The sequence below is a fragment of the Lipophrys pholis genome (genome assembly GCF_963383615.2).
Source record: "Lipophrys pholis genome assembly, chromosome: 17".
Lineage (NCBI taxonomy): Eukaryota > Metazoa > Chordata > Actinopteri > Blenniiformes > Blenniidae > Lipophrys > Lipophrys pholis.
In genome coordinates, this window is record NC_137643.1 from 5,891,611 (window position 1) to 5,917,509 (window position 25,899).

At 44.8% G+C, this 25,899-nt stretch overlaps 1 protein-coding gene across 3 annotated transcripts; it reads right to left on the reverse strand.

Moving 5' to 3' along the window:
• Nucleotides 1-192: 192 nt before the first annotated feature.
• On the reverse strand, nt 193-25,292 carry LOC308122528 (chromodomain-helicase-DNA-binding protein 4-like). 3 transcript variants are annotated; one of them, XM_080484364.1, is made up of 41 exons: nt 25,086-25,292; nt 24,496-24,665; nt 20,542-20,651; nt 19,717-19,959; nt 15,818-15,936; nt 15,388-15,650; nt 15,070-15,200; nt 14,840-14,978; nt 12,666-12,835; nt 11,912-12,145; nt 11,603-11,806; nt 11,281-11,489; nt 11,028-11,159; nt 10,844-10,943; nt 9,756-9,947; nt 8,997-9,197; nt 8,413-8,550; nt 8,126-8,247; nt 7,766-7,939; nt 7,516-7,657; nt 7,134-7,265; nt 6,929-7,046; nt 6,712-6,836; nt 6,532-6,624; nt 6,193-6,391; nt 5,515-5,684; nt 5,243-5,420; nt 4,743-4,832; nt 4,536-4,627; nt 4,316-4,449; nt 3,771-3,915; nt 3,468-3,684; nt 3,261-3,367; nt 2,897-3,182; nt 2,360-2,431; nt 2,092-2,283; nt 1,899-2,007; nt 1,447-1,579; nt 1,029-1,224; nt 671-840; nt 193-582 (listed from the first exon to the last, which is right to left on the reverse strand). In XM_080484364.1, exons 2-41 carry the CDS (start codon nt 24,554-24,556, stop codon nt 568-570), a joined length of 6,057 nt encoding a protein of 2,018 aa, XP_080340490.1. In that variant the 5' UTR covers nt 24,557-24,665; nt 25,086-25,292; the 3' UTR covers nt 193-567. The 3 variants fall into 3 exon arrangements, with proteins under 3 accessions (XP_080340490.1, XP_080340492.1, XP_080340491.1); XM_080484366.1 differs by lacking the exon at nt 25,086-25,292 and having other exon boundaries at nt 3,486-3,684; nt 24,496-24,977; XM_080484365.1 differs by lacking the exon at nt 25,086-25,292 and having other exon boundaries at nt 24,496-24,977.
• Between the last annotated feature and the right edge of the window lie 607 nt (nt 25,293-25,899).

Here is a 25,899-nt window from a genome sequence, read left to right on the forward strand (position 1 = left end):
GGACGAAAACGCAACTTTTCCGGAGGACGACAAAGAGCAGCCGAGAAGAAGACTAAAGTCTGCGGAAACGTAACCGAACTGCAGAGTCGGAAACTTAAAGCAGTGAAAGTATCTCATCAAGAGAAAAGGGAAGTATCAACAAAAGATTTGCGGAGGATTAAAAACTAGATTCACTTTAAAAGCTTTTTTTTTTGGTGTGTTTGTGCGCCTGAACGGACACAAACTACTTTGTTTCATTTTTTTATTTAGGTCCCAAAAAACCATCATAATAACATTATATCAATAATATTAATACAGAAATTGGAAAAAAAAAAAAAAAAAAACAAAAGGAGGAGAAAAAAATAAAATAGCTTTTCTGTCCACAGCCTCGATTCTCAGGAGATTTGATGCTCCTGCAAAACTCTGTAAAGTCTGTTTGAGGAAAAAAAAAAAAGAAAAAGAAACAGTGAAGTAGGCGTGGCTTCAAGCTTAGCGCTGTCCGTCATTCTGCTGTGCACCAATCAGGAATGTCGAGGTGAGGCAGGGGGGGAGGGGCTTTTAATCCGAGGTAAAGAGCCGAGCGTCGGTCTACTGCTGCGACATCTGAGGGAGGAGAAACAGAACCACAGCGTCACTTTAGGAGTCATCTTCTGGGAACCACGGGTCTGTGAAGTCGAGGTGGAGACGCTACCTGCTGCGGCTGCACCTGCGTCTCGGGCCCTCGGCTCGCCAGCCGGCTCAGGATGTTCCTCTCGGACATCTGCAGCCGCACGGCCACCGGGGGTATCCGGGCGATGGTCGCTGGGAGACGAGTCACGTCAGCCTTCATGTCACTCAGCAGCTCCTCGAGCTGCTTCAGCACTGAAACACAGGAGGAGAAATATCATCTCTGCCTCACCAGAACTCCGTCACAACACACAACAGATACGACGCCAAGGATCCTAATCGTCGTGGGATGAGTGAAAGTCCGAGACTTAATTGACTTTTCTCCTTCATTAACATCCACAACGTCCCTAAAGAGCAGTCCTAGTCGTTTCCTGCCCGCGTACCTTTGTGCAGGACGGCGTTGGCCGGTTTGTTCCCGGACATGGACTCCTTGCTGAGGTGTTGGTGCGACTCGGCCAGACACTCCACCTCGCTGAAGCGCGTGTTGAGCGCCATGGAGGGGTGGGAGGGGTCCTCCGACATGTTGAGGTAGGCGGCGCGACGGAGCTGCTCCTCGATCACCAGCGCCTGTTCCAACAGCTGCAGGGGGCGAGGAAGAGGAGGACATGGGTCAGATCTTCATCGGTCATTGGAAATGTAGTGCGCTTCATTTAGCCAACAGTAGAAAATGTAACATAAACAAGCGGTCATGTTTAGTTTCGGGATCACAACAAGAACATTATGTTCAGATTGAGCAGGAATAATTAATAATAATAAAAAACATTAGCAGATTCAAACAGTTCAAGAGGAAAAACTTCTCACTTTGAATCTTCTGGCCAGAAACTTGTTCTTGATCTCCAGGAAGTTTCCTCTGTTCATCTCTCCCTTGAACGGCTCGTTGAGGATGGCGAACTTCACGTCATTCTGGATGTCCTGCCAGCGGGCGTAACCGTGTCTGAGGGGGGGCGGAGGTCAAGGAGGGGCAACGGTAATCCGATTACTCGCCGGCGTGCGTCGCCGTGTGAACAGAGGGGAATCAGAGCGACGGTGAGAAGGAAGGAAGCAGCCGACTGGAGCCGGCGAGGCTGCAGGAGGTGACGGAGTTCTATTAATAATGTTTGTAACTCAGAATCGTGATCTGTGTCACTATTAATGTCGAGTATTTCTACTTTATCCGTACTGAAATAGTCGTTAAATTAATTATGTGTATCAATAAACTGAAAACTGCATTTTCACTTTTGAACATCTGGACATAAACTTCTACTGAAGGATACTGTATGATGCCGGCCAGCAGCCAGTAGTCATGGCGACGGTGCCAGATCTCATTGGTTTTCTTGGTGACCGTGGCAGCGCGTTCTTCGTTCTGCCACAACGAGTGGAGCTCTGAGAGAACGTGAGGGAGGAGACATTATAGAAGGAAACCAGCCTCCTCACTCCTAACTGGAGTTAGAAATCCTCTTTTCATACCTGTGAACCCTCCGTCTGCGATGTTGAACATGAAGCGGCTCTTGGCCTTCTTCTTCTCCTCGCTAACTCCGCTCGCCGTGGCGGTGGCGGTGGCCGGTGTGGCGGCCGGTGTTGCGGCCTCCTTGCTGCTGTCGCCGTTCTGCAGTTTGGCGGCCTCCTCCGGCTTCGGCGTTTCCTTCTCGTCCTTGAGCTCTGCAGCAGGAGGATGAAGAGGTTTAACCTTCAGGGCTCAGACACACGGAGAAATGACGGAGAGACGAGTCGCCACCTTTCTTCTCCTCGGCAGGAGGAGCCATCTCCATCTTCTCCATCTTCTCCGGCTTCTCCTCTTTCTTCTCTTCTGCAGCAGAAAATATCCACGTTACGTTTTCACTTCCATGGGTTTGTTTTGGGTTTTATTTAACTTCAATCATCACTGCTGGTTGCAACCATCACAAGAAAATGCACAATTATTTTACATAATTAAATAAATATCATCTTTTCTTCTTTCACCAAGTTTCTTAAAGTTTATACTTTCACTGTAAACTTACTCACATTGTTGTGTATGTAAAGTTTATTCTAGTTCATTTTATAACAAAGTGACTTTTTCATGCAAGAATAAAAAATGCTTTTGTTTAAAGTACATTTTGGGAACAAAGATAAATAAGGAAATTTTCCTTTTTGTTTTCATATTAAAATTTTTTACTGTCTAAACAATGGAGTTTAGAATTTATGCAGTTTGTTGCTTTGCTGAACTAAATCCGGCGCATTATAAAAGAATCAAATTGAATAAATGATGCAGATCAACTTCGGGTCTGGATTTTACCTTTGACTTCTGAGTCCTCAGGTTTGACCTCTGACCCTTCCGTCTTGGGCTCTGAGGTCGACTTTGTGTCCTCTCCTCCTTCTGGACTCTTCTTGTCGCCATCTCCCTCCTTTGTCTCCTCTTTTTCCTTTTCCTTCTCCTTCTCCTTCTCCTCCGCCTCGCCGTCCTTCGTGCTCTCCGCCTCGCCGTTGCTTGGTTTGTCCGTCTCCATCGGCTCCTCACCGTTCTTCTTCTCCTGCTCTACCTCCGTCGGACTCTTCTCGTCGTCGTCCGGGATGGCGATCACCTGCGCAGGAGTGGACGACGGGATTATGATAACCGATTTTGACTTCTCCTCGTCCTCTTGAGCTCTTTGATTATTCACCTCGTCGTTGACTTTGGGGTCTTTTCCGTTCTTTTCTGCCTCGCTTTCCTTCTTTAAGTCTTTCTCGCCGTCCTTCAAGGCCTCGTCATTCTTCACGGAGTCATCAACTACAAAAAAAAAAAAAGAAAAGGCTCGTAGTTATGTAGTTACAGTGCAATAACACTTGATAACAAATTCTCATGACCGTCAGGACTCAGGAAAACTCACAGCTTTTTGGTTCGTTACCTGGAGCGGGAGTGTTGGGCTGCGTGTCGGCCGGCGTGCCCGTGGACGGGGTTTTTCCCGGAGACTCGGGCTGAGCAGCGGCAGCGGCGGCGGCGGCGGTGGCGGCGGCGGCAGCGGCTGCGGCGGCTCGTTTGCTCTCCTCCAGCTCGGCCATCCAGGGCATCGACCACTGACCGTTCACGTGCTCGAACTCCTGAACCTGCGGCGCAAAACGTCAGCGCTCAGTTTAGGACGTCGCTCTTTGCCTCCAAGGAGAGTTTTTGGCCGAGAGTTCCGTTTTCAAACCTTTTTGCGAATAAGTGACATAACACCGATGCGAGTGAGGACGTGTTGCCGTGACAACCCTTCTCTGGGGACGCCGTCGGCAAAGGTCTCGGCGCCATCTGCTCCGGGCTCACAGAGGTGACGCATGAAGAGTGAGACGTACGCCCTGAAAGGGCGACAGGGCGCAAATTTTATTTCTTCTTCTTCATTGTTTTTATTCAGTCATCACAAATAAACCGTGACTGTAACAGAGCACAACGAGACAAAAGGATGCTTTTAAACGGACTGAAGAAGAGGATAGAGAAAAAAGGACAATAATGTAAATAGAGAGAGAGAGAGAGAGAGAGGGGGCGAGATAAGAAAATTAACAATTATAAATTAATACAAGGAAAAGAAAGCAACAATAAATGGATGTAAAGGAGACGACGAAATAGATGAATAGTAAGGAGAAATAATTAGGGATGTAAAAACGAGGATGGATTTGGTGCAAACATTTATAAAAAAAACTGCTAGTGACAGTTTTTACATGAAATCTACATTTCTCAATTATTTTTCAAGATTCCTACTTGAATTCCTTCTCAGATTTCCCTCGCAGGTCCCGGACCAGCCACTGGGTGGTGAAGGCGTCCTGCGGAGGCATCCCATAACGCATCACCGCGTTCAGGAAGGCCTTCCTCTGCCGAGAGTTGAAGCCCAACACCTGGGAAAAAGTAGGTGGGGGGGGTCCGACGTGAACGTTTGTATAAAACACAGATAGATAACCGAGTGTCCAGATCAGCGGCTCACCTCGATGTTTCCTCCGACCCTGGCCAGCAGGGGGGGCAGCGGCTTGTCTTTGTCGTTCCTCAGGCCCTTCCTGTTCGGCCGTCGAGAGTTGGCTGCAAAGAGAAAACTGCCGCGGTAAATCCTAAACCCTCCCAATAACTCAAACTAAACAGAACTGCTGCAATAAGAGGATACTACACCACATGTTGAGCTCATGTTCATGTTCACCTTCTGTTCGCTCATCAAAGTCCTCGTCTCCCTCCTCAGACGCCACCGAATAATCTGACTGTCCGTCCGACTGGTCGTCCTGCCAATCAGCTGCCAGAGAAAAATGAAATGCACTTAGTTAATACAGAATAAAGTACAAGGCTCTGAGAGTGGCCATATTGTGCCGCGCTTATTGGTATGTAATCTCAGAGGAGACACTGACATGACTATTTAAAACTTTGATCGTATGGCAGCATTTCAATATAAGTGTAATACAGTGTGATGCAATTGTGAAAATATGAATTCAATGAATAACTCTATTAGTTATTCACAAAACTATGTCTACCTTTACTTTGGTACTTGTGTAATATTATAAGTATTACAGTGAATGTACTTTTGCTTCAATTTCAGAAGGTTTTAAATATTCAAAGCATTATGGGCACTTGTACCAATTATGCATTTTCTTTCTCCTTTTACTTAAATTACAACACGTCTGATTTCAACAATCGCCAAAATCTCACCTCGGTCTTCTTGTGAGCCGTCGTTGTAGTTGACCTGTTTGCGGATACGTTTGCCTTTTCCCAGGTTTCGGGCTAGATCCTCCTGCTGCTGCTCGTAGTGATGACGCAGCAGCTTTTCCCAATAATCCGGATCTACGCTCTCCTCCTGCTTGATGATCTCCCGCTGCACCTCCTCCTCCTGAGACGAAGACGGTGGAACACGATGAGACAAAAAAGGAGACGCCGACGTCTCACTATGATCCCACTCAAACCCAAAAGCTGCCGGCACTCACCTCCTCCTCTTCGTCTTTCACGACGTACTGAGCCACTTTGAAGGAGCTGAGGTATTCGTTCATGCTCTGTAGCTCCGTGTCGTCTGTGGCGTCCTGGTTCCTGTCCAGCAGCCGGTCGATGGCCTTGTCATCGTAGTGAATGATGCTGCTGTCCTCCTCTTTGCTCTCACCTGGAGACGCGCAAACGTTAGCATCCGTCGCTCACTTTGTGGTCTTGAGAGACAACAACAGTCAGGAAATCAAACCAACAACCAACTTCTGACATGACAGTGTCCTCGAATGCATTACCACTTTCTATCACCTGGTGGTGCTGTGAGTCACCCCTGCTAACAGTTTGTCCTCAGGTTAATCAAAGAAGAAGCGGCAGGTAAGTACATTGAAAGGTTCAGTGACTCACTACTGCCACCCAAAGCAAGGAGGCTGCACTGCTGAACTTTTAAGCGTTATCTCATCTTAAAAACAAACCCTGGTGTGATCTGGAGCATTATTGCTCCCTGAAATAAAGGTATAAAGGCTGCTGCTGTCCCTGGTACGCTCATCTGTCTTGGTACGATTGTAAACAGACATGCAATTTGGCAGCCGATACTTCACACAAACTTTCACAAAATGTTTTTGTTTTTTACATCTGGTGGGCCATTGTTACAAATGTCAGTGTAAACAAATAAAAAAATAACCAACCTGAGGGACCGTTTGTCTCTTTCGTCGCCTTTTGTGCTCGCTGCAGCTTCAGTCTGCGCTCATTTTCTTCGTCCTTGAATAGCTCCTCCGTTCCAAACTTGAGGATATCGTCCAGTTCCTGCTTGGACATGGAGCCGGTCTTGGACCCTAAACCCGGTCGGACCACCAAGTGAGTGAGCATCATCTTCTTCTTGGCAACCTGCACAGAGAAAGATGGAGAAGACCAATCAGGTTATTGGGACTTTTCAAAGCTCATTTATATATTTAACATTGAGCTACAATCAAGACAATTCCAACAATTCACCCCAATCTTCAATTAAAAACGTCCGTTCTGTTTACCTGAGTAATCCTCTCCTCCACAGAGGCCTTAGTGACGAAGCGATAGATCATCACCTTTTTGTTTTGACCGATTCGATGAGCTCTGCTGAAAGCCTGAATGGGGAGGAATAAGATGCTTTTCACGCTGCGTTTTTAACACTTTTTGATGTGGAAAAATACGAGCAAGATGCCAGGTCATACCTGAATGTCGTTATGAGGATTCCAGTCAGAGTCGTAGATGATGACGGTGTCGGCGGTGGCCAGGTTGATACCCAGACCTCCAGCCCTTGTCGACAGCAGGAAAGCAAACTGTTGAGCTCCTGGAGCTGAGCAGAAGAAAGGAGATCGCCAAGAGTGAGCAAATGTTTTAGAGGAAAACAGAAAGTAGGGTTCGATCCTGTCGTTTTTCTATTCTCACCATTGAAGCGGTCGATGGCCTCCTGCCTCATCCCTCCTGTGATTCCTCCATCGATCCTCTCATACTTGTAACCCTCGTTCTCCAGGAAGTCCTCCAGCAGATCCAACATCTTGGTCATCTGAAGAAAAACAGAGGAGACTGTTAAGACAAATCAACAACAAAGAAGGCCTTCGAATCACTAGAACTCTTGGTTTTGGAGTCGCACCTGAGAGAAGATCAGCACCCTGTGTCCTCCGTTCTTAAGCTTCCTCATCATCTTCTGTAGTAACAGCAGTTTCCCAGCAGACTTTGTGAGCGCCTGTCCGTCATACATGCCATTGGGCATCTTTGGGGCTTCCTGTTTGGAGCGACCAAGTACATGTAAAGAGTTCGTACATGAAGAAATTCTGAACACAGATAAATATAATAGAAAGAAATATTTATACTAATATAAATCACTCCCCCTAAAATAATTGGCAAGTTGAATGACTGCAGTACAAATCTTAATTTAGAGATTCTTTGAGGATTAATGATGTTCCACTGAAGGCACCATAAACTGTATATTTCTTCTCATACTATGTCTGGCTTCTGGAAGTGTTGGGTCGTACCATTGCGGCTGCGGGGAAGAGGTAGGGGTGGTTGCAGCACTTCTTGAGATCCATGACAACGTTGAGCAGTGAAACCTGGTTTCCTCCTCCTTTGGTGTTCAGAGCCTCAAAGTTTTTCGTCAGGATGAACTTGTAGTATTTCCTGTGGAGAGACGATAAAAACATTAAGCGTGGTTCACTCCCCTTTTCTCCAGGATTAACGCTGTGGCGTGAACTGCTGCTGCTTAAAAAAAACAACCTGCGGACTCACTTCTGCATGGGGCTGAGCTCCACTCGGACGATGAGCTCCGTCTTGGAGGGCATGTGCTTGAAGACGTCGGCCTTCAGCCTCCTGAGCATGTGCGGACCCAGCATGTCGTGCAGCTTCTTGATCTGATCTTCCTTCGCAATGTCGGCAAACTCCTCCAGGAAAACCTCCAGTTTGCTGCAGGCACAGACACAAACAGGTGAACATTATTGAAAAGGAGATTGGAAATTACAGATTAAAATGTTTACAGTTAAAGGCAGAAAAGGATCTGTGCAAAAACTCAGAATAGCCAGTTTTAGAATCAAAATATTTAACTTAAGGTGTACTTTCAGATGCAGTGGGCCAATTCTTGCACGGACTTACTTGAACCTCTCGGGAGTGAGGAAGTTGAGCAGGTGGAAAAGCTCCTCCAGGTTGTTCTGCAGAGGAGTTCCCGTCAGCAGCAGCTTGTGCTGCAGAGGGTAGTTGTTCAACACCCGGAAAAACTACGACAGGAGACACAAAAAGTCAAGACATTTACAAAAGTTTGAGGTCGAGCGGTGACCAACGGGGAAACTGATTCAACCAGTTGGAAACGTTTTTGCCAATTTGCACCAAAATACGATGAAACTAGACAAGAGAGGGCCGTCTGAAGGTTTGTGTGTGTGCACCTTTGACTGGTTGTTTTTCAACCTGTGGGCTTCATCCACCACCAGACAGGCCCAGTCTATGGAGCCCAGGATGGCCATATCGATGGTGATCAACTCGTAGGACGTCAACAGAACGTGGAACTTGATGGACGAGTCTTTCTGTTGGAGGGAATGAGCACAACTATGGTTTTAACATGGGAAGTTCAGAATTAATCCATGTTTAATGCAGTATTTATGAATATATTGTCTTTATCGTCACTAAAAGCTAAAAATCATTCCACTAGTGCAGTGAAAGAGACTTATAAAACTTTTGATATTTCTACTGATTATAGTATAATAACACAAGCACTGTAAAAACAAAGATTAATGCTACAACATTTTAAAAAAACATCACTCAGCTGTTTACGGTTCCAGTTTTGTTTAGTTTTTTTTTAATGTTTGATAAAGCCTGATAGTAAACATTTCTGACACCTTAAGACTTTTGCAGAATATTTCTAATGATGCTGTATAGTTGTGTTCCTGTTTATCAATAAGTATTATTCATTAAAAAGGGTGCCAATCATGTACTGTAAGTGTTGTTTTAGCTTTATCCCTTCCCCGCTCACCTTCATCCTGGACGCCTTCTTCCCTCCTCGGATGGCGTTGTCCTCGAAGGAGAACTCGTTCTCCCTGATGACCGCTCTGCTGTCTTTGTCTCCCACGTACGTCACCACGTACATATCGGGCGCCCACATCTCAAACTCTCGTTCCCAGTTGATGATTGTTGAGAGGGGGGCGCTCACCAGGAACGGCCCCTTGGAGTGACCCTGCAGGTGGAGAGAGATGTGATCAGTTAAAACGTGTCCTGGTCACACATTTCAGGTTTGATCTTAACAAACTCTGCTCAGATTTTATTTGAAAGGGCATGGGAAGATTATTGCACGATTACAGTTCAAAGTAAAAACACAAATGTGTAGTTTAAATCTGAGGAGCTCCTGCTGTTGAAGCAGGAAGTGCATTATGGCCTCCTGCCTGTAGGTGGCAGCAGCTGCACACTTGACGGGTGTCTGATTGTTTACTCTTTGGGAACCAACTTAATGTCGTCAGATTTCACCTGACTTACACAAAATGGCTGGATGGGTCCTGACCAATGGGACTACAAATGGTTGCCCAGCCACACAGATGTGATGACAAATGCAGTGAAATCAGCATATTTAATCAACTTTTACACAAATATTCAATATATTCAATAAAGATTAAGCCTGGGAGAAACTTTAAAGTTGGGATTTGTGCCTGTTGTGAGCATTGAACTCATGCTTCCAAACAGAGAATGTCAGAGTGTGTGCAGCCCGGATGGAGCTCAGTAAATCTTCACCGCAACTCACCTCTTTGTACAGCGAGTAGAGAAAGACGGCTGTCTGCACCGTTTTACCCAGACCCATCTCGTCGGCCAGGATGGTGTCGGTGCCCTGAGCCCAGGAGAATCGCAGCCAGTTGAGGCCCTCCAGCTGGTAGGGGTGCAGCGTGCCCCCGGTGCTGTCCAGGTAATCCGGCTGCCGGTCGAACTTGATCGTCGGCTGCAGATACAAAGCAGGATGTCCATTACAAATGCAGAGTAAAACTATTCCAGCCAACTTCAGGAGTTGGTCCATGCAAGTCAATCAGCGTTTCCACACATTTACAAACAGATAACTCCATTTTACTGTCTTCATTGAAGCATTGCTCAGATGGTCTGTAATGCACTGTGCTAGAATACAAGTTAAACAAGAGAAATGTTTTCCAAAACAATCAGTAAATTTCAAACTTAATTTATTTGACCTATTTAACCTTTTCACACTGTTTGATATCCAAACGGCACGCAACAAACTGAAACCAAAGCTATCGCCAGTCTGTTTAGTCTCTCAATGCAAGTTTCTACCACATGATGGTGTATCGAGTCGCTTGAGAAATAGCTAAAATAATAGCTTACGGTTCTGTCCACCACATAGTTTTGGTTTTTTTTTGATGATTTTTTGTTTTACTTTGATATCTAATCTGGTGACAATTGGCTTTTTAGAGAGCTTTTAAAATAGGTTTAAGAGACTGTTTGAAGAACGGTCTATTTAGTTCTCAATTTTAAATGGTGGGAAGGCAAGAGAAGCATTAACTGAAGAGTTCAACACAACCTGGAATATCAGAGGTCAGTGTCTGCCTTGAAAGAAAGAAATTTACTTAAAAATAATCCAGAATTCTGTCATTTTAGTTAGTTTTTTTTGGGTCATCTTTAAGTTTTGATCACATCTGGTTGCTGCACTTTCATAGGGAGTTCGATCCTGAGACATTTATCACAGCACTCTGCGAGTTTGACATCTGGCTCCTGAAATGTTCTGTAGACATAAGAACCTGAACAGTCTGATAAGGCGTCAGTGGACGACCTGTTCAATATCTTATTTAAACTAAGATCAAATAAAAGGAGTAGTGCGTCTGGACTTACATCTACGACAGGGTTCTCAGGAGGCCTGTCTGGCCGCTTCACACGACCTTTCACCTTCATCTTCTTACCGGGTCTCCCCTCCTCACCCATCATCAGCTCTCTGAAACACACACATACACACACACAGTTAAATCATCTGTCCCCTGCAGGTCCCTTTGGTTGTTGCGCTTGACGTTTAATTCACCTGTGGTTCCAATACTGAAGCTTGAAGGTGTCAAACTCTGGGACGTCCATGTCCTCGGCCTCCCAGGTCGCCTGGTCGTATGCCAGTTCTCGCCACTTAATCAGGTAGTGGACATTATTTTTCCGGTCCACACTGGAAAGAAAGTTGATTTAAAGTGAGTATATTTTAGGTTATGCTTGCACATTTAGTTTCAAATTAAAAAAAAGAAAGAAAAAAAAAGGATCTTTCATATGCTGTAATGGTGTGCACTGACCTGTGGTTGAGGATGCGATGGATCATCAGCCACTCAAACTTGATGCCAAAGCGGAGGTATTTCTCTTCTAGCTGGGCATACATGGGGTCCTTGTTCTTCCTCTTCACGCTCTTGTCCTCCTCCCCCTCTCCAAAGTCGATGGGCGGCGGGTCGTCCATGTCGTTCTTTCTCTGGTAGTTCCTGAACATCACCTGGCAGTGCAGCTCCAGCTACGAGGAAGGAGGAGAAGAAGAACAGAAAGGTAATTTATGGCAAAGACACAGGACTATTTATTCTTTATGCGGTTGATGTGCAGGTGAAGGACGAGCCAGGTTGTACTCACCTGGAGCTCTGTGACCCAGGAGCAGTGCCAGTACGACATGCTGGACCATTTAGCGAAGAACTCCCTCTCAGGGCGGCCGGCCAGCGGCGCGGGGTCGGGGGCATCAGCTGGGAGGTCTGGAGGGCGGGGCACCGGTGTGGGAGGAGGAGGGTCGCTCCATCGCCACGTTAAGATCCGCTGGACCTTCCCCTTCATGGGTGCACACTGGAAGGAAGGAAGGAAGGAAGGATTGCCGGGGTTATTATGGTTATCTATTTACCTTGACACAGTAATTATTCACTGTAAGTCACCCAGCCGCGGTCCACTCACTGTGCAGCGGGGGCAGATCCACTCTCCGTTGGGGATCTCGGGCAGCGGCGGGTTGAGGCAGTGGATGTGGTATGACGAGGGGCACGAGTCGCAGCAGAGCAGCTCTCCTCCGTCTTTGCACACCCTGCAGAACTCCATGTGGTGGTCGTCCTCCTCCATCTCGCCCGCCTCGCCATTGTCCTCCTCTGCATCGGAGGGTTCTTCTCTGGCCTCCCACTGGATGCCCTCCTTCTCCTGAGAGAGTCAGACACGTGTTGATGAACATTTGTGACTGTGCTTAATCTGATTCCTGAATGAGTTTCAGCTGGTTTTAGACATTTTCCTCGCTTAAGTTTAGTTAATATTCAGAATAATTTCCAACACACTTTGCAACAAGGACCATGATGGTTTCTGACCGATTCCCAACTGTTCAAACTGACTTTAGGTTTCCTTTGGATTTTTGATTTAAGCTGGAATCTGATCATTATTCACTGTTTGGTTTAGAAAAGGAACTGACTGATGTGGCTCAATTTCCAATTATTATTTTTTTTTTTTACCATTTTCCGAGTGAATTTTTGAGTGGATGTAGTCTTAACTCCCCAGCATCAACTATATTACCTTCGCTCTGATCACCAACTCACCGTTTTCAAAGGCCTCAGATTACAGGTAAAGATCAGTTCAAAGATCAATTTATTATCCAATTATATTGCAGAGACTTTAACTGTTTCCATGATGTTTGTGCTAAGTTCTCTTTAAAATGGAGGTGCTTCCTTACGCAGTGCGGGCAGCTCCAGGTGCCTTCCGGAGCTTTCTCCATGTCGGGGTCCAGGCAGACCATGTGGTAGGCTCTGGGACAGGTGTCGCACAGGATGATCTCCCCGCCCTGCTGGCAAACCTCGCAGTAGTCCTGGTGGTCTGTCTCGTAGCCGTCGCCATCTTCAGCTTCTGTCGGCGAGGAGGAGAAACAAACGGCTTCAGCAAATCGCCTCGACCACTTCGCCCTGAACACCCGATGTGACGAGTTTAGAACACTGTGCTGTTATTAGTCAGAGGAAATCCCACTCCATGAGTCACCCTTTCCCCTCAAGTACAAGAAAGACCAACAAGCTACAGTTTAGAAAAAACTAAACCAACCATGTCTCATCAGAAAAAAGAAACATACCAGATTATTTTCAAATACAGGAATAAGTCATTGTTTCAAACTGCGATTCAGGAATCAGTGTGTACAATATATATTCGGTCATTTTATTCAGCCTATCGAAGAAATCTCCAAAAAGTTGCTCCCAGTCCTTCCTGCTCCTCACATCTGTAGAACAGCTGTGAACAGTTCAATCTCTGAACTTGTTACCCTCCAACAGAAAACTACAGCCAAAACAAACTCTTTCACTTTCGATTCTCTCAGCTCGTGCCGAAGCAGCTGACTGCGTTTCTGCAGTGAAGACTTTGACCGATTTTATCCTGCGATGTAAATCCATGTGTGACGTTGTCAGAGTGGAGCGTCGATCTTGAGACAACAGCTACGGAGGAGGCAACAACCCCCACGAAGATGTCGTCCTGCTAAATATAACACTGTCCGCTGACTCAGGCACAGTGACTAACAAGTGTGCGTTTGAGTGTCTATACGGTTCATTTTTTTGTGTTTACTTCCTGCAGTCAGTTTTTTACTGTGTGTTGATGGTGTTTTTCCAGAATCTGTGTGCTCATGCAGCATGTTTCGAATTACATGTTATACTTACATTATGTTTAAATGTCCTATTTGTGAATGGCATTGCATTTATTTGACACCCATTTTTTGTAGTTTAACATATCCATCCACACGTTATGCTGCACTGGAGTGTTGTATTGCAAAAATGTTGCATTTATGCCTGTTTGTGTGTGTTCACCTCACAGTGTCGATGCTTTCTACACTGAACGCAGTCATTAACAGTCACCGCTCAACACTTAACCTGCAATCTTCAATATGTCGTGTGCATCCATGACTATTAACGGCTCAACAGGTGGAGCAGCGGCTCTGAGTCACCGAGGAAATAATCACCGAATCAGGGCAGGAGGTTCAGCTCTTCTGTGCTGCACATTAACTACGAAACAAGCTGGGGAAAAACTGTGTGGCTGAAATAGTGTCAGAGAGTCAGGTGCTCTGGGGTCTACAATCAGATCTGTGCATCAGTACCAATTTTAATTTAAACCTATATTTTTGTGAGTGTAATATTAGGTTTTTGCTCGCGCTCACAAGTCCACCTGTGAATGTCCTCACTTCCACCTAAGACAGGTCTCTCAGGCTTTAGTTTTCATAAGCTGATTTCACAAAGATCCATATAGAACTCTGGGTTTTCGCTCCCTCGGTGTAGACTGGCAGCCTCATTCTGTCAGGGTGCATGCTGTTTGTTCTCACTCTGCTGTGGTCGCTATAAAGCCTTTACGCCACCGACAAGCACTGCAGTATTGCTCATTGATTTTAAACATTGCAGGAAACACATCAAACAACACACAGAACAACTTGTAAAAGTAGAGGGAGGCTCTTAATTATTAAGTTTAGTCAAGATGTTCAGTTTTTTTCCCTTGATGAAGTTTCAATTAAACATTTTAACGATTGTAATTAAATACTGAAGAAAAAGCTTCAATTTGATGTCAAATATGTGACATTTTCAGTCTGAAACATCCTAATACTTCTAAATGAATGAGAGACTGTGGACAGGAATTGACAGGCTAAATGCAGACACACTATACAATACGACATGGAGAGCTACTCTAATCACTCATCAAGCCTTGAGTAAAACAGAGGCAGAAGAGTAAAACAACAAAAAGAACAAAAAGTACAACAAGCACTGAAACTTTCAGCAACAACCAACAGCAAACCGTTGAAACCCTGAGAAAAGTCGCCTCGCATACTCCGTTTTGCATATTCACATTGAAGGACAAAATAGAACGAGAAGACGACGGGCTCATTACCCTTCTTCTTCTTGGGTTTGCTCTTGGACGGCTTCTTTTTGCTGCGGCTGCTGCGGCTGTTGGAGCCCTCGGACACGGAGACGCTATTCATGCTGCCGTCCTCGAAGTCGCTGTCCACATCGGGCTCGTCCTCCTCGCTCTGCGTGCACCAGAGAGGGAAGGTTTAGTTCAGCTTTGGACACCTTTCCACAAGCGTAGCGTTATGCGGACAATGAGTAAGACGGCAGTACCGATGAGCGTTTCCGTTTGCTGTTGAAGCCGCCCAGTTTGATTTTGAGAGGAGCCACTTTTTTCGTCTTAGCGTTATTCTTCTTCTCTTGAGGTTTTGGAGTAGGTTTGGACTTCCTACGTGCGTTGGGACCTGGAAACAGACGTCAGGTTAAAACATACTGTATGTCTACATTTGATCGTTTTATAGGTATTACACGATACAGCAAAACGAGACAGTTTAGTTGTCATAGTAGCTTGATTAAGTGTCACGTGACAAACGTGAGTTTAGATGTCAAATGTGATTGAAATTATATTTTGACCCTCCCTGTCCACCATACCTTTGCCTTCCTTGGTCTTGGCTTTGCGGAGTGGCGGTGCAGGCGCCTGCGGAGGCTCAACTGGAGGCAGTGGAGCGGCGACTGGCGTGACCTCTGCCACCATGTTGTCTACGGCGGCCGGCACGTTGGCTGTGGCGAGGGCGGCATTGGCAGCGGCGGCGCCCCTCAGGGGGTTGTTAGTGCTGAACTCGCGCCACTTGGCACCCAGAACCATCATCATCTTGGACACGGCAATCTTGGGGTTCTTGGCCGCGATGAGAGGCCTGAGGAGAGAATACGAGAAGGCCGTGTTGGTTAATGTTTACACCAAACACTGTGACAAGTGCAAATGTAGAGCTAATGAACTTCTAAATCTGATTGTAAGAGCACCAAGAAGTAACTTGCGTGACATCTGAAGCCTGCTGCTACCATGACTAGCATGTTCACGTACCTGACGAACTGGCTGAAGGCCTTGTAGTTGGTCAGAGATCGGTAGTCTTCCTCGCTGAAGACGTGATCGATGTCCTCCATGCCCCAATCGTCCAGCAGCTGAGAAGACGACTTCGGCTCCTCCAGGAGAAAAACAACAACCACTGTTAATATCACAGCAGCAAGTTGGATTACTGATAATAGAGTGGCTAAAATACCTGGCTTCACAATTCTCTGGCTACACATAGAAAATGTCAACAATGAGAGTGAAGGTTAAACTGAAATAGTGTTAAACAATTCTTAACTCATGGAAACTGTTAAAAATTAACAACCTATCTAAACTTGTTTTTTTCAGACCTTTTACAAACCGCCATATCTCATAGGAAGACACCAGTTTGAAATGGAGCACACTCTATAATGGATGCATTAACATTGTCTAAATAAAATATGATGCAAATCGAGGTTTCTCAGCTCATTTCACCTTGTTAAGAGTTATTAAGCAGGTTAAACTGTCAAACCTGAGATATTTTACCGCCCCAGTTTGTGCAGAACAGCCCTTTATGTTAAACTACTGATACAGGAACACATGTGGTGCACTGAAACACACACTGCGGAATGATTCTAAATATATTTTAAAGGACTTAAACCATTTACAGGACAGTTGAAGTTTCCACTTGGTAAGAACCAAATTAATCTGGTCATCAATTAACCTCAAATGCATATTTTTGGAGTTTAACCTTAAATGCATTGATATTCAGATTCATATCAGCATTTATAACACACGTAGTTGTACAGATTTGAATCTGATCTCATTTAATAGGAGTTAGAGTGACAATGATTAAAAGCACTGAAGCATCAGCACTGAGATGAATCAGGTGATGAAGTGTCCCTGTGACGGCCTGGCAACCCTGTTTCACCCTGACTCAGCCGGGATGGAGATGGAGTCTGGAGAAGCTGGTTTGACATGTGAAAATAGGCTACAGCGAAACATGAGAGTGAGCAGCTATATTATTCAAGGTTATTATCCCAACAATCACATTTTTAGGTGAAATGTTCCTGCTGGGGGATTGAAATGACCACACACAGTCAGAGCGCCCAGCGCATGGGAGCAAATCTATGACAATGGCACAAAAGTCCAGAGCGTCAATGATGTCACCTGGAGGTATTATTTCACCTCTTGTTATTCAGTATCATCATGACGAACAGTAGAACGACGGCCTCTCTGAAATAACTCATCCACCAAGCCACATTTGAATGGCTGAGAGCTTCGAGTGGCCACTGAAGAGGCTCTAAAATTAGCATCCAGCGAGCCGGCGGACGCTCCAATAGCTGATGCTGACTGCTGCAGGGAGCGATGCTGGATCGCTCAATGATGTAGCTGCTAATTCGGTGCCTGCGAGGTTGATTAGCCAGTTCACAGGAAAACCCGAAGACAATTATTGTAAATGAAATGTCATTAGTGAGGAACGGCTGGTGGTTGAAGTTTCTTCATGGTTGAGATTTGCTGATCTGTAGTATCTCATTTCAAATACTTTTTTTTGCTGTCAAACTTTCTCTTTGTTAAATCAAAGCACACCATGAGTAGAAAGCAACCCGCCATGTTACTAATTGAACTAATGAATGAGTTTCTGTAAACGATGACTGGTCCTGTGTGACATTTTTAGGCTGCATGTCAAGTTTTGGGAAAGAATTTTGTCTTTCAAAGGCCATAAGCTGCAAAATGAGCCAAACTCGTGATGAATTCACAGAGAAAATACTTAATAATGACAAAAATGCTAAGATAGAGCATCTAAAACTGAGCACCATGCTGAGAAAGCAAGAAATCAGCCATTTCTTACTATTTGGAAAATACCCAGAGGTTCACTTGGTTGGTCAGTTTTCACTTCCTTTTTCATCAAAATAAACTTTTTCAGTTGTGGTCGGCTGGTTGAGAAAACATCGTATTTTAAGCTGCGTCTTATACTTTGTAAAGTGCATGAAACGAACCTAATCATCCATTCATCCAGGACATATTACATGATCACAGCTGCCACGTTCGGAAGCTGAAAATCTGTTTTCTTCTTGTTGTTCCTGTCATTTGTCAAGAACCTGAAGGTTTCTATATTTACGATGTCGACCGAACAGAAACATTTATTTGAGAACTTTATTTTATTCCGTCTCCTTCAGGAGTCGTCAAAGATCCCCTGCCTTTTTTCAACAGATAAAATATTTGTTGGGTAAAGCAATCTTAGCATCTTTGGTTTGTGGATGACGGGTCTGAATGACAATACATCTCGGGCTTCAACTCTTTCACAAATTTTAAGGCTCAAACGACAAACTACTCATTCATTCATGTGAGCCACAGATTAATCGACAAAAGTTTTCATGGCGAACGGAAAGAATTCACTTGAGAAGAGCTGCAATCATTGTCTTTCTTAAATCCGTTTATGAAAAGTCTAAAAACACCTTTGAAGGTGAGCAGAGGTTGGTTTTACCCATCGACAATGTGATAAAGACACCCGGTTTCCTTCCATTTATTGCTTATCCCCCCCCCCCCCACATCTGCTTCCACAACTGGACTCCGCTCTGCCGATGAATCAAAATGTGTTTATCTAACCAAAAAGAAAAGAGGGTCAAGTGCGCAGTGCAGTGCTGCGCCAGGCAGAGTTGCTATGGTAACAGCATATATGCCTTGCACACCCATCCCAGACACACACACATATGCATGCGCGCACGCACACACACACACTCACACCCCCTCCTTGCATAAGTGTCATTAACTACAAGGCCCCCTATTGGCCGGTGTGCTGCGAGTCCACCAGACGCAGTTCTTTGTTTAACCACCTCTCATATCACATCCACCAAAAACACCAGCGGTGGCACACCTGCATCCACCATGCGTCTGCGCACGCTTTTCAACAATGCTGCCTGACCCATTTACTTCAGCTTACATTTCACACCAAAAAACTGATCATTATGCGCCGCTTTACACATTTAACCTACTTTCCTGTTCAATTATACTGCAGCTTAAGCAGCATCCGTGGGCCCGCTCCGTTAGCAGACAGAGCTTTATAACCCGCCCCCACTTTTAAGGAGAATTCCTTTAACCATTTTAAGCAGTAACCGTCGGTATCCGACTACCATTACAAAATGAGTAACTCAGGTTCAGCAGCTTTCAGGTGATTTGTTAGATTTGGTGTCGATGAAGATTTGAAAGCTGCCACCACTGTGTTCTGCTCTGAAACCACCTTTAGCTTTAGCAGCCATTACAAAAACACTAAACGCCTGTTTACTGGAGAATAAACCAACTAAGACATCAATAAGAAAGAAGTTCCTCTATGAACAACACTAGCAGTCTTAAATAGCATTAGCTTCCCACCAGAAGAGTTACCTGCCGTCTGTGCTGACGATTCATCTTTACTGATTTGTTGCAGCCTAGTTAATTTATCTCTTCCAAAAGTAACAATGCCCACATTTTGGAGGATCTTCCTCCAACTACCTGATGTTGAACTTAATGAAACAGTAACTAGTAGCTCGTTACTCTTGATTTTGAGGAAATGGAACCTAATCCAGTAACTAAACAAGTGTTGATCTTTAGGAACTCACCACATTGCTAAGCACAAACATTTGAATGCCACTTTGTAGAAGCGGCTCTTCAAAATGCACAAAATTGTTTCTTTTTTTTTTTTTCTCTCCAAGAAACTTGATTGCAACTTTTTTTTTCACAATTGTAGACACAAGTAATTGAAACACATCAAATGCGAGGGCAACATTTAGTCAGTAAAATAGGCTCATATAACTACAGAGGAGGCTCAGACTTCTCTTCTATAATATGATAAATATGCACATGTAGTTCCAACTCTTTTTATGCCCTATTACTATGTAAATGCAGCCCGACGATCACAACACTGCCAACATCCATCTTTCAAATGCACTACTTACTGAGGAGTCGTCGTCGTCATCGTCATCGTCCTCCTCTGGCTCGGGCTCCTTCTTTTTAGAAGAGCTCCTCTCGGCCCCGCCGCTGCTCCTCTTCTTCTCTTTGCCACTGCTCCCCCTCTTCTTCTTCTTCCGTCCTGGAGTGTAGTCGCTGCCCTCGCTGTCGGACCGCTGGACATGGCTGCCATCTTCACCCTCTTCCACCCCGCCAATGTCCATGGGCTCTGGAGAACTGATGGCGAGCTCCTGGAACAAGCAAAGCAAAAACGTTGGTCAGCATTTATAAAATATATGAAAACATTGTCGAATAAGTCAAATAAACAGATTTGCATTAATATTATCCTAATTATTATTATTATATAATGAATTATCGTAATGGGACAAGCAGCCTGTATTATGTAAAATGCACGCATGCCATTTCAATACCTTTTTACATGCAGTAACTTATAAGAGTAACTTGCATTGCTTTAAAAAGTCTCCAGTTGGGCCTTTATTGTTCTGTTACTGTCGCTGAGCTATCAGCACAGTGTGGTTCAATTTGATGGCCGATTCATACAGTGAGTTCAGCAGAAGTTACATCGATTAGCTGGAAGATGATTCTCTCTAATCTGGGCGTAAGCACCTCTGGAAGGAAAATGATTCATGAAAAACAGCTGAGCTGAACTACCAACATGATAGAGAAGCTAACCAGCTTTCATGTATCCAGCCTGGTGTGAACTTCCCAGACTGAGAGACGTTTCTCGTGTTTCCGCTCGGAGGATTCGAGGCCATTTAATCCCAACGATGCTTATTGAGATCGTGGCTACAGACACCGCTTGTTGCCCTCACCTCTCTGCGTGACCGCCTCTTGCTGCCTTTGCTCTCTCGACTCTTCTTGGCCTTCTTCTTCTTCTTCACCTTCGGAGCCTCGGTCTCAGAGATCTCCTCTTCTTCGTCATCTAGAAATCCAGTCAACAGAGAGATTTCGTGGTCACGACACGCAAACAAGAGACACTGGATGATAACACTGCTAAATGATGAGCTGTGAATAGTGTGCATGTCGGAGGACACTTGCGTATCCCGCTAAGTGAATTATGGCTTTGGTTACTCTCGTGTTGTCCAATTGTGGCCCTGAAGGGACGCTCAGCTTGTTTTACATTAGTGGATCTCAAATTTGTCAAACCTTCTCAGTATAGCTGAACTCTGGGGGGGCACACCTCCTTTCAAGAACATACGACAGCAGGAGTTTTACATTAAATGGACAAGATTGTGGCCTTGGACAACGCTCTTTTTTTTCCTGGATTTAAATGGTCATTATCAGATTGACTTTTTGTTTTCTGCATTTTAACATAACACAGTTTAAGATTTCAACTTGAGCAGGATCGTTTATCTCCTGCTAGACTGTGACCGCATTCACTGTGGGTTAACAGGCTTAATAGTAATTACAGCTAAGGCCCTGAGACTCATGACTAGTCCAGTATAAACTGGCTGTCTGAGTAAGTGTGTCCGTTTACAACTTGCTCTTCGGGGGGTGATTTTGAATAGTTTTGCTCGCGAGGTTAAAACAGTAATTTACAGCTGATTAGTCGTTCTGATTTACTGGCCTCCCGCAGGCCTGATGGCAGATGGGATGTGTCTCCAGTCGGTGGCTCCGCCCCCTCCCTGGCACTCACAGCATATTAATGTAATTGACTTTGGGACAGAAGTAAATGGCAAGTTGCCATTAAGATGCACCAGGTAAGGGAAGGTTTAATGTGATGAGTTTTTTCGGTCACATAGAGGAGAGCAAGCTGCGTGTGGGACTGAGGGGTTCGACGAGGAGCTCTGGAGGTTTGAGATGAGAAACAGATCCTGGACAGTGGAATAGGCCTCACGAAACATCAAACTGATTTCACAGTAGCATTTGTGCATCTACAAGTAATTAGACTACATAATGATGCACTGAACGCAATTATATCAGGAAATAAAGTTATCACTTTTTTCAGATCTAACTCACCTGACATGGGAGACCGTTTCTATCAACAATGTGAAACAACCCTAATAGCAGCCAAAAGATAATCACTCTAAAAGGTGCAGAAGCAGCTTTGGGAACAGAGCTACAACTGCAAACAATCAAATGTTTCTAAATATTATTAAAACCTTAAGTTTTTTTGCCACTATTATTATTAGCAGGCTTTACTTTGACAGGTGACACTATGACTTTTCAACACCGCACAACGATTGCAAAACTAACACAGAACAAGAATCCTGATGTCCCTGAAGGGATTCCATTGAGGCAGCGAGGTCATGTGAAACATGGATGTACAGATAACTTGAGACCGGACAACCTACAAGCACTTCAAACTTTCTTTTTAAAAGAAGCGTCGTCAGCTGAAGATAAACTTTTTCACAGATTTCTAACTTTGGGCACATCTAACAACAAATGGTCGGTTTCCAGTTTGAAAATCCAAATATGTTCAATCTGTGATCTTATTCAAAGCTTTTTTGTACAGTTTTGCACCTTAGCTGAAATAAAGTAAGCAAATATTGCAACAAACCTTAATAGCAATAAACCCCACACTGCAATAGGATCATGCATTTGTAGGATGTGCTTGTGCACATTAATAATGTCAAACAGTTTTTTTTTTTTTGCAGGAGTCAATATTCACACTCATTTCCTGATATCTTGCCTTTTTTGTTACTTTAACAGCAGACTCACACAGGAGTGTCTGAACCCATCAGCTGGACCTAAAAAAAAAAAGTCTGACACGCTCATCTTTTATCATTAACCTTTAGTCAGCTTTTTCAAATCAATTCCAAATGTTAAAACAGTCCTACTATGCCAGAGAGCACGGGGACGTCTTCAATGACAGCTTAGCGTGACATGGAACTTCAAATAAAGCTTGATTAGATGAAAGTTGCCAAACCTCTGCAGAGATCGGCTGCATGTTGCACCTGATTAATGATATAACTGATAAATTAAACAGTGAGAAAAATGGCACTTAATTGTCACTTCTCTTGTGTGGAACCCCCCCCCCAGCTGCACTGTATATTCAAAAAAATTTAACTAAAGCACAGAAAATAAAAGCGAAATATGAAACATATTGTATTAGTGCAAGAAACTGCAGAGTTTGCATATTCTACCTGGGTGTCTTCTTGTTTTTAGGTCAATTTCAAAACTCAAAGCTCTTTTTTTTTTTTTAAGTGGAACAGCGAAAGAGCACAGTTCTAGTTATTTTTACATCCATCCATCTGCCAAACATATTTATGAACTCGCATTTAAAAAGGTTGGCAGAGAACAGGATCGTTTATGCAAGATGTTGTGTAAAATTCATGACAATGATGTTGTCGATGAAATAAAGCAATTTCATTAGATTTTTTGGTGAGAAAAGCATGATCCCAAATTCTCCAACTGAAAATATTCATCTTGACAGAAACTCACAGAGATAAGGTGACTTTTTAGTCATTTGTTTTGTTTACAATGCAACATTGGTTGCATTTTGTTTACGATAGAATTCATTCATGCAACAAAAAAGACCGATTTCAGTTTTTGAAACTAAAGATGAAAGTGATGCTTCTGGGCAAAACATTCAACAACATACAACATAAAGTGTACTGTACATATTAAAGAAACGTGGGAGGTTAACTATGATAGACAGATTTTTATCTAAGCTATTTTGATGGACTTTTTTTGTCAAATTGCAAAGCAAAACATGCTCAATATTCAAAGTGACTGGGTGAATTTGTCTTACATGGAAAATCCACACAATAAAAGATGCAGACAAACAAATGTATGTGTTCTCTGCAGGTCAACCGAGCCTTACAAAAACACATGCTGCAGGTTTGATTCTCATTAAACTACGTGATTAAGATGATTGTAATAACCGGTGGGTGACTCTGTGTGGAAAAATACTATTTGGTTGCAGTCTTGCTGGCCTCTTTCTCTCGTGTCAAACTGCGTCCATGTCCATATCCAGTTGCAGTTATCTAACACTATAAAATGCAGATTAACAGACGTGCTCAGAAGAACAATAAAGTCCATTTATTCTTAAGATCACAACGGTTTCCCGCCCAGTTTGGCTGCCGTCCATGCAGCATCGCTCGATAAATCGTTAAAATAGGGATGTATTTTGGGAGTTTGAAGCCTTTTTAGGGTCGATTGTAGCACTTGAAGCTAACTTGCAGGACTATTTGTTCTCGGGGCTCGCGGCGTGCACGCCGGCCGTGCTCGTCGGGAATTAAACAAACTGTAAACAAAAACCCTCTTCCGCCGCACAGTCCCGGGAAATCTAGCGGATGGGGTTTTGCCGGCGTTTAAAACGATTGTTTGAGGTGAAGGCTGAGGCTGTAGAGTGTTGTTTTATTTTTTTTTTACTTTATTTCCCCCCCCACACTCAAACCGGAGGCGCCGGCCATGAGGAGGCGAGCGCTGCTGAACGTCATCCGCCAGCTTTCAAGCTAACTGGCTGCCTCCATCTTGTCATCGACACGTAAAAAAAAAAATACCGGTAGCTGGCTAAACACTAGGCCCAGGGAACATGCCGGTTAGTCGGCGTGCCTACTACGATAATGCCTCCCCCCGCCATTCCTGACCCCAGATTGAAATCAATGGTAAAAACATCCGATTATTTCCGCCGGCGACGCATCCGCGAATACGGCTAAATGTTGTTGCTCCTGTTAGCTCGCCCGGCGGTTAGCATCGGCGAGCTTAGCATGTTGCTAGCGGCTCGTGATTGATGTGAACGTCAAAAACATCTGCTCGCGCTAGCGCGTAAGCAGCGTGAACGCTTAGCAATTGAGGCTAACAAATGAGCCCGGGCTTACCGTGCACCAGCCGGTCCTCCGGGGCTCCATAGTCGTCCCTGTCATCCTCGCTCGCAGACATAGCGGCCGACAGGAAAACTTTTCTATTTAGTTAGCACTTTAGCTAACTAAATAAAGTTACCAGCCGGTGGTGGAGCTCCAGAGTTGTGACCCAGTCTTGCCGTCGAATCCTGTCCAGGTCGTGTTGAGTAGTTACGAGGACGAGGAGGGAGGCGGGCAGGCGGCCAGGTTTGAAGAAGAAACAGGAAAAAAAAAAAAAAAAAAGTGAATAATCCAGCGGCGGGAGCAGGGACACTCGCCGCATGTGTTTGCCTCCTCCTCTTCCAACAATAAACCGCAAACTTTACCCGGCTTTTCCCCCCTCACTCCATCCCTGCTGACATGCCACCTTTAGCCTCTCTATCGTTAGTTTCCCGTCCCATTAGCATGCGTGCTAGCAGGGGGGGGACAGCTCAGCTCGGGCTGGAGGCTAAAAAGAAACTAAACTCAAATTTCACCGGCTCCGTTTAAATCCATTTAACTTAACAAGCGGCTGCATTTCCACACAACCTCCGTCCGAATGACTAACAATAAAACTGGGGGATACTCACAACTTGAATCCAACTCAGTTTGCGTTTCAGGCGGATACTTGAAGGCAGTTTCTTTTCCCGTGAAGGTGAACGGCAGAATTTTTTATTATTTTTTTTAATTATAATTTTATGGATAAATATATATAATCCCGGCAGCGTGTGCGCACGACGACGCCGTCTCCTCTTTCTCTTCCTCGCACACTACACACACACACACACACACACACAAAGAGATCAGGGGGCAGACATCCCATAATAATACCCCCCCCTCCTCCCTCCCTCCCTCCCTCCCTCCTCCACACATACACACACTTCACTCACCCCTCCCCCACTCTGCATAGTTACCTTGCAACGTACAGACCATAATAGTCAACTCACCCCTCCATCCTCCCCTCCCTCTCTTACAGTCTTCCCCATTCCTCCAAACACACGCACACACACACACACACACACACACACCTCCACCCCTCCCTTAGCAACCAGGGTTGCCATAGATACGCCTATCCCTCCTCCCACCCCCGTGCAAGGCATCCCATAATAGTAATGAGCGTAGTCACTGACATCCCACAATAAGCATAACTCCAAAAAAGAGAGAGATAGGAAGAGAGAGGAGGAGGAGGAGGAGGGGGGAGTCGTCACATGGCAACTGTGTGTGCCACATGACTGCTGCTTAACTTGAGCGTGCATGTTTGCATGTATGCGCGAGCGAGCGGCACTGTACTCCATACGAGTCCTGTGGCTGTTAAACACTGGACCTGGATGCACAAGCAAAAAGGCCCAAGAGTGTGTGAATGGGGGGGGGGGGACTTTACAAGCACCCCAGGGTCACTGATTG

Excerpts from the sequence above, each read along its gene's own strand:
- LOC308122528 (XM_080484364.1), bottom strand. The coding sequence starts at position 24,556 with ATGTCTGCGAGCGAGGATGACAGGGACGACTATGGAGCCCCGGAGGAC. Across the intron at positions 5,685-6,192 it reads AGAGACAAACGGTCCCTCAG|GTGAGAGCAAAGAGGAGGAC; the intron begins GTTGGTTATTTT and ends GCGCGTCTCCAG. Across the intron at positions 3,183-3,260 it reads ACCCCAAAGTCAACGACGAG|GTGATCGCCATCCCGGACGA; the intron begins GTGAATAATCAA and ends ACTCCTGCGCAG.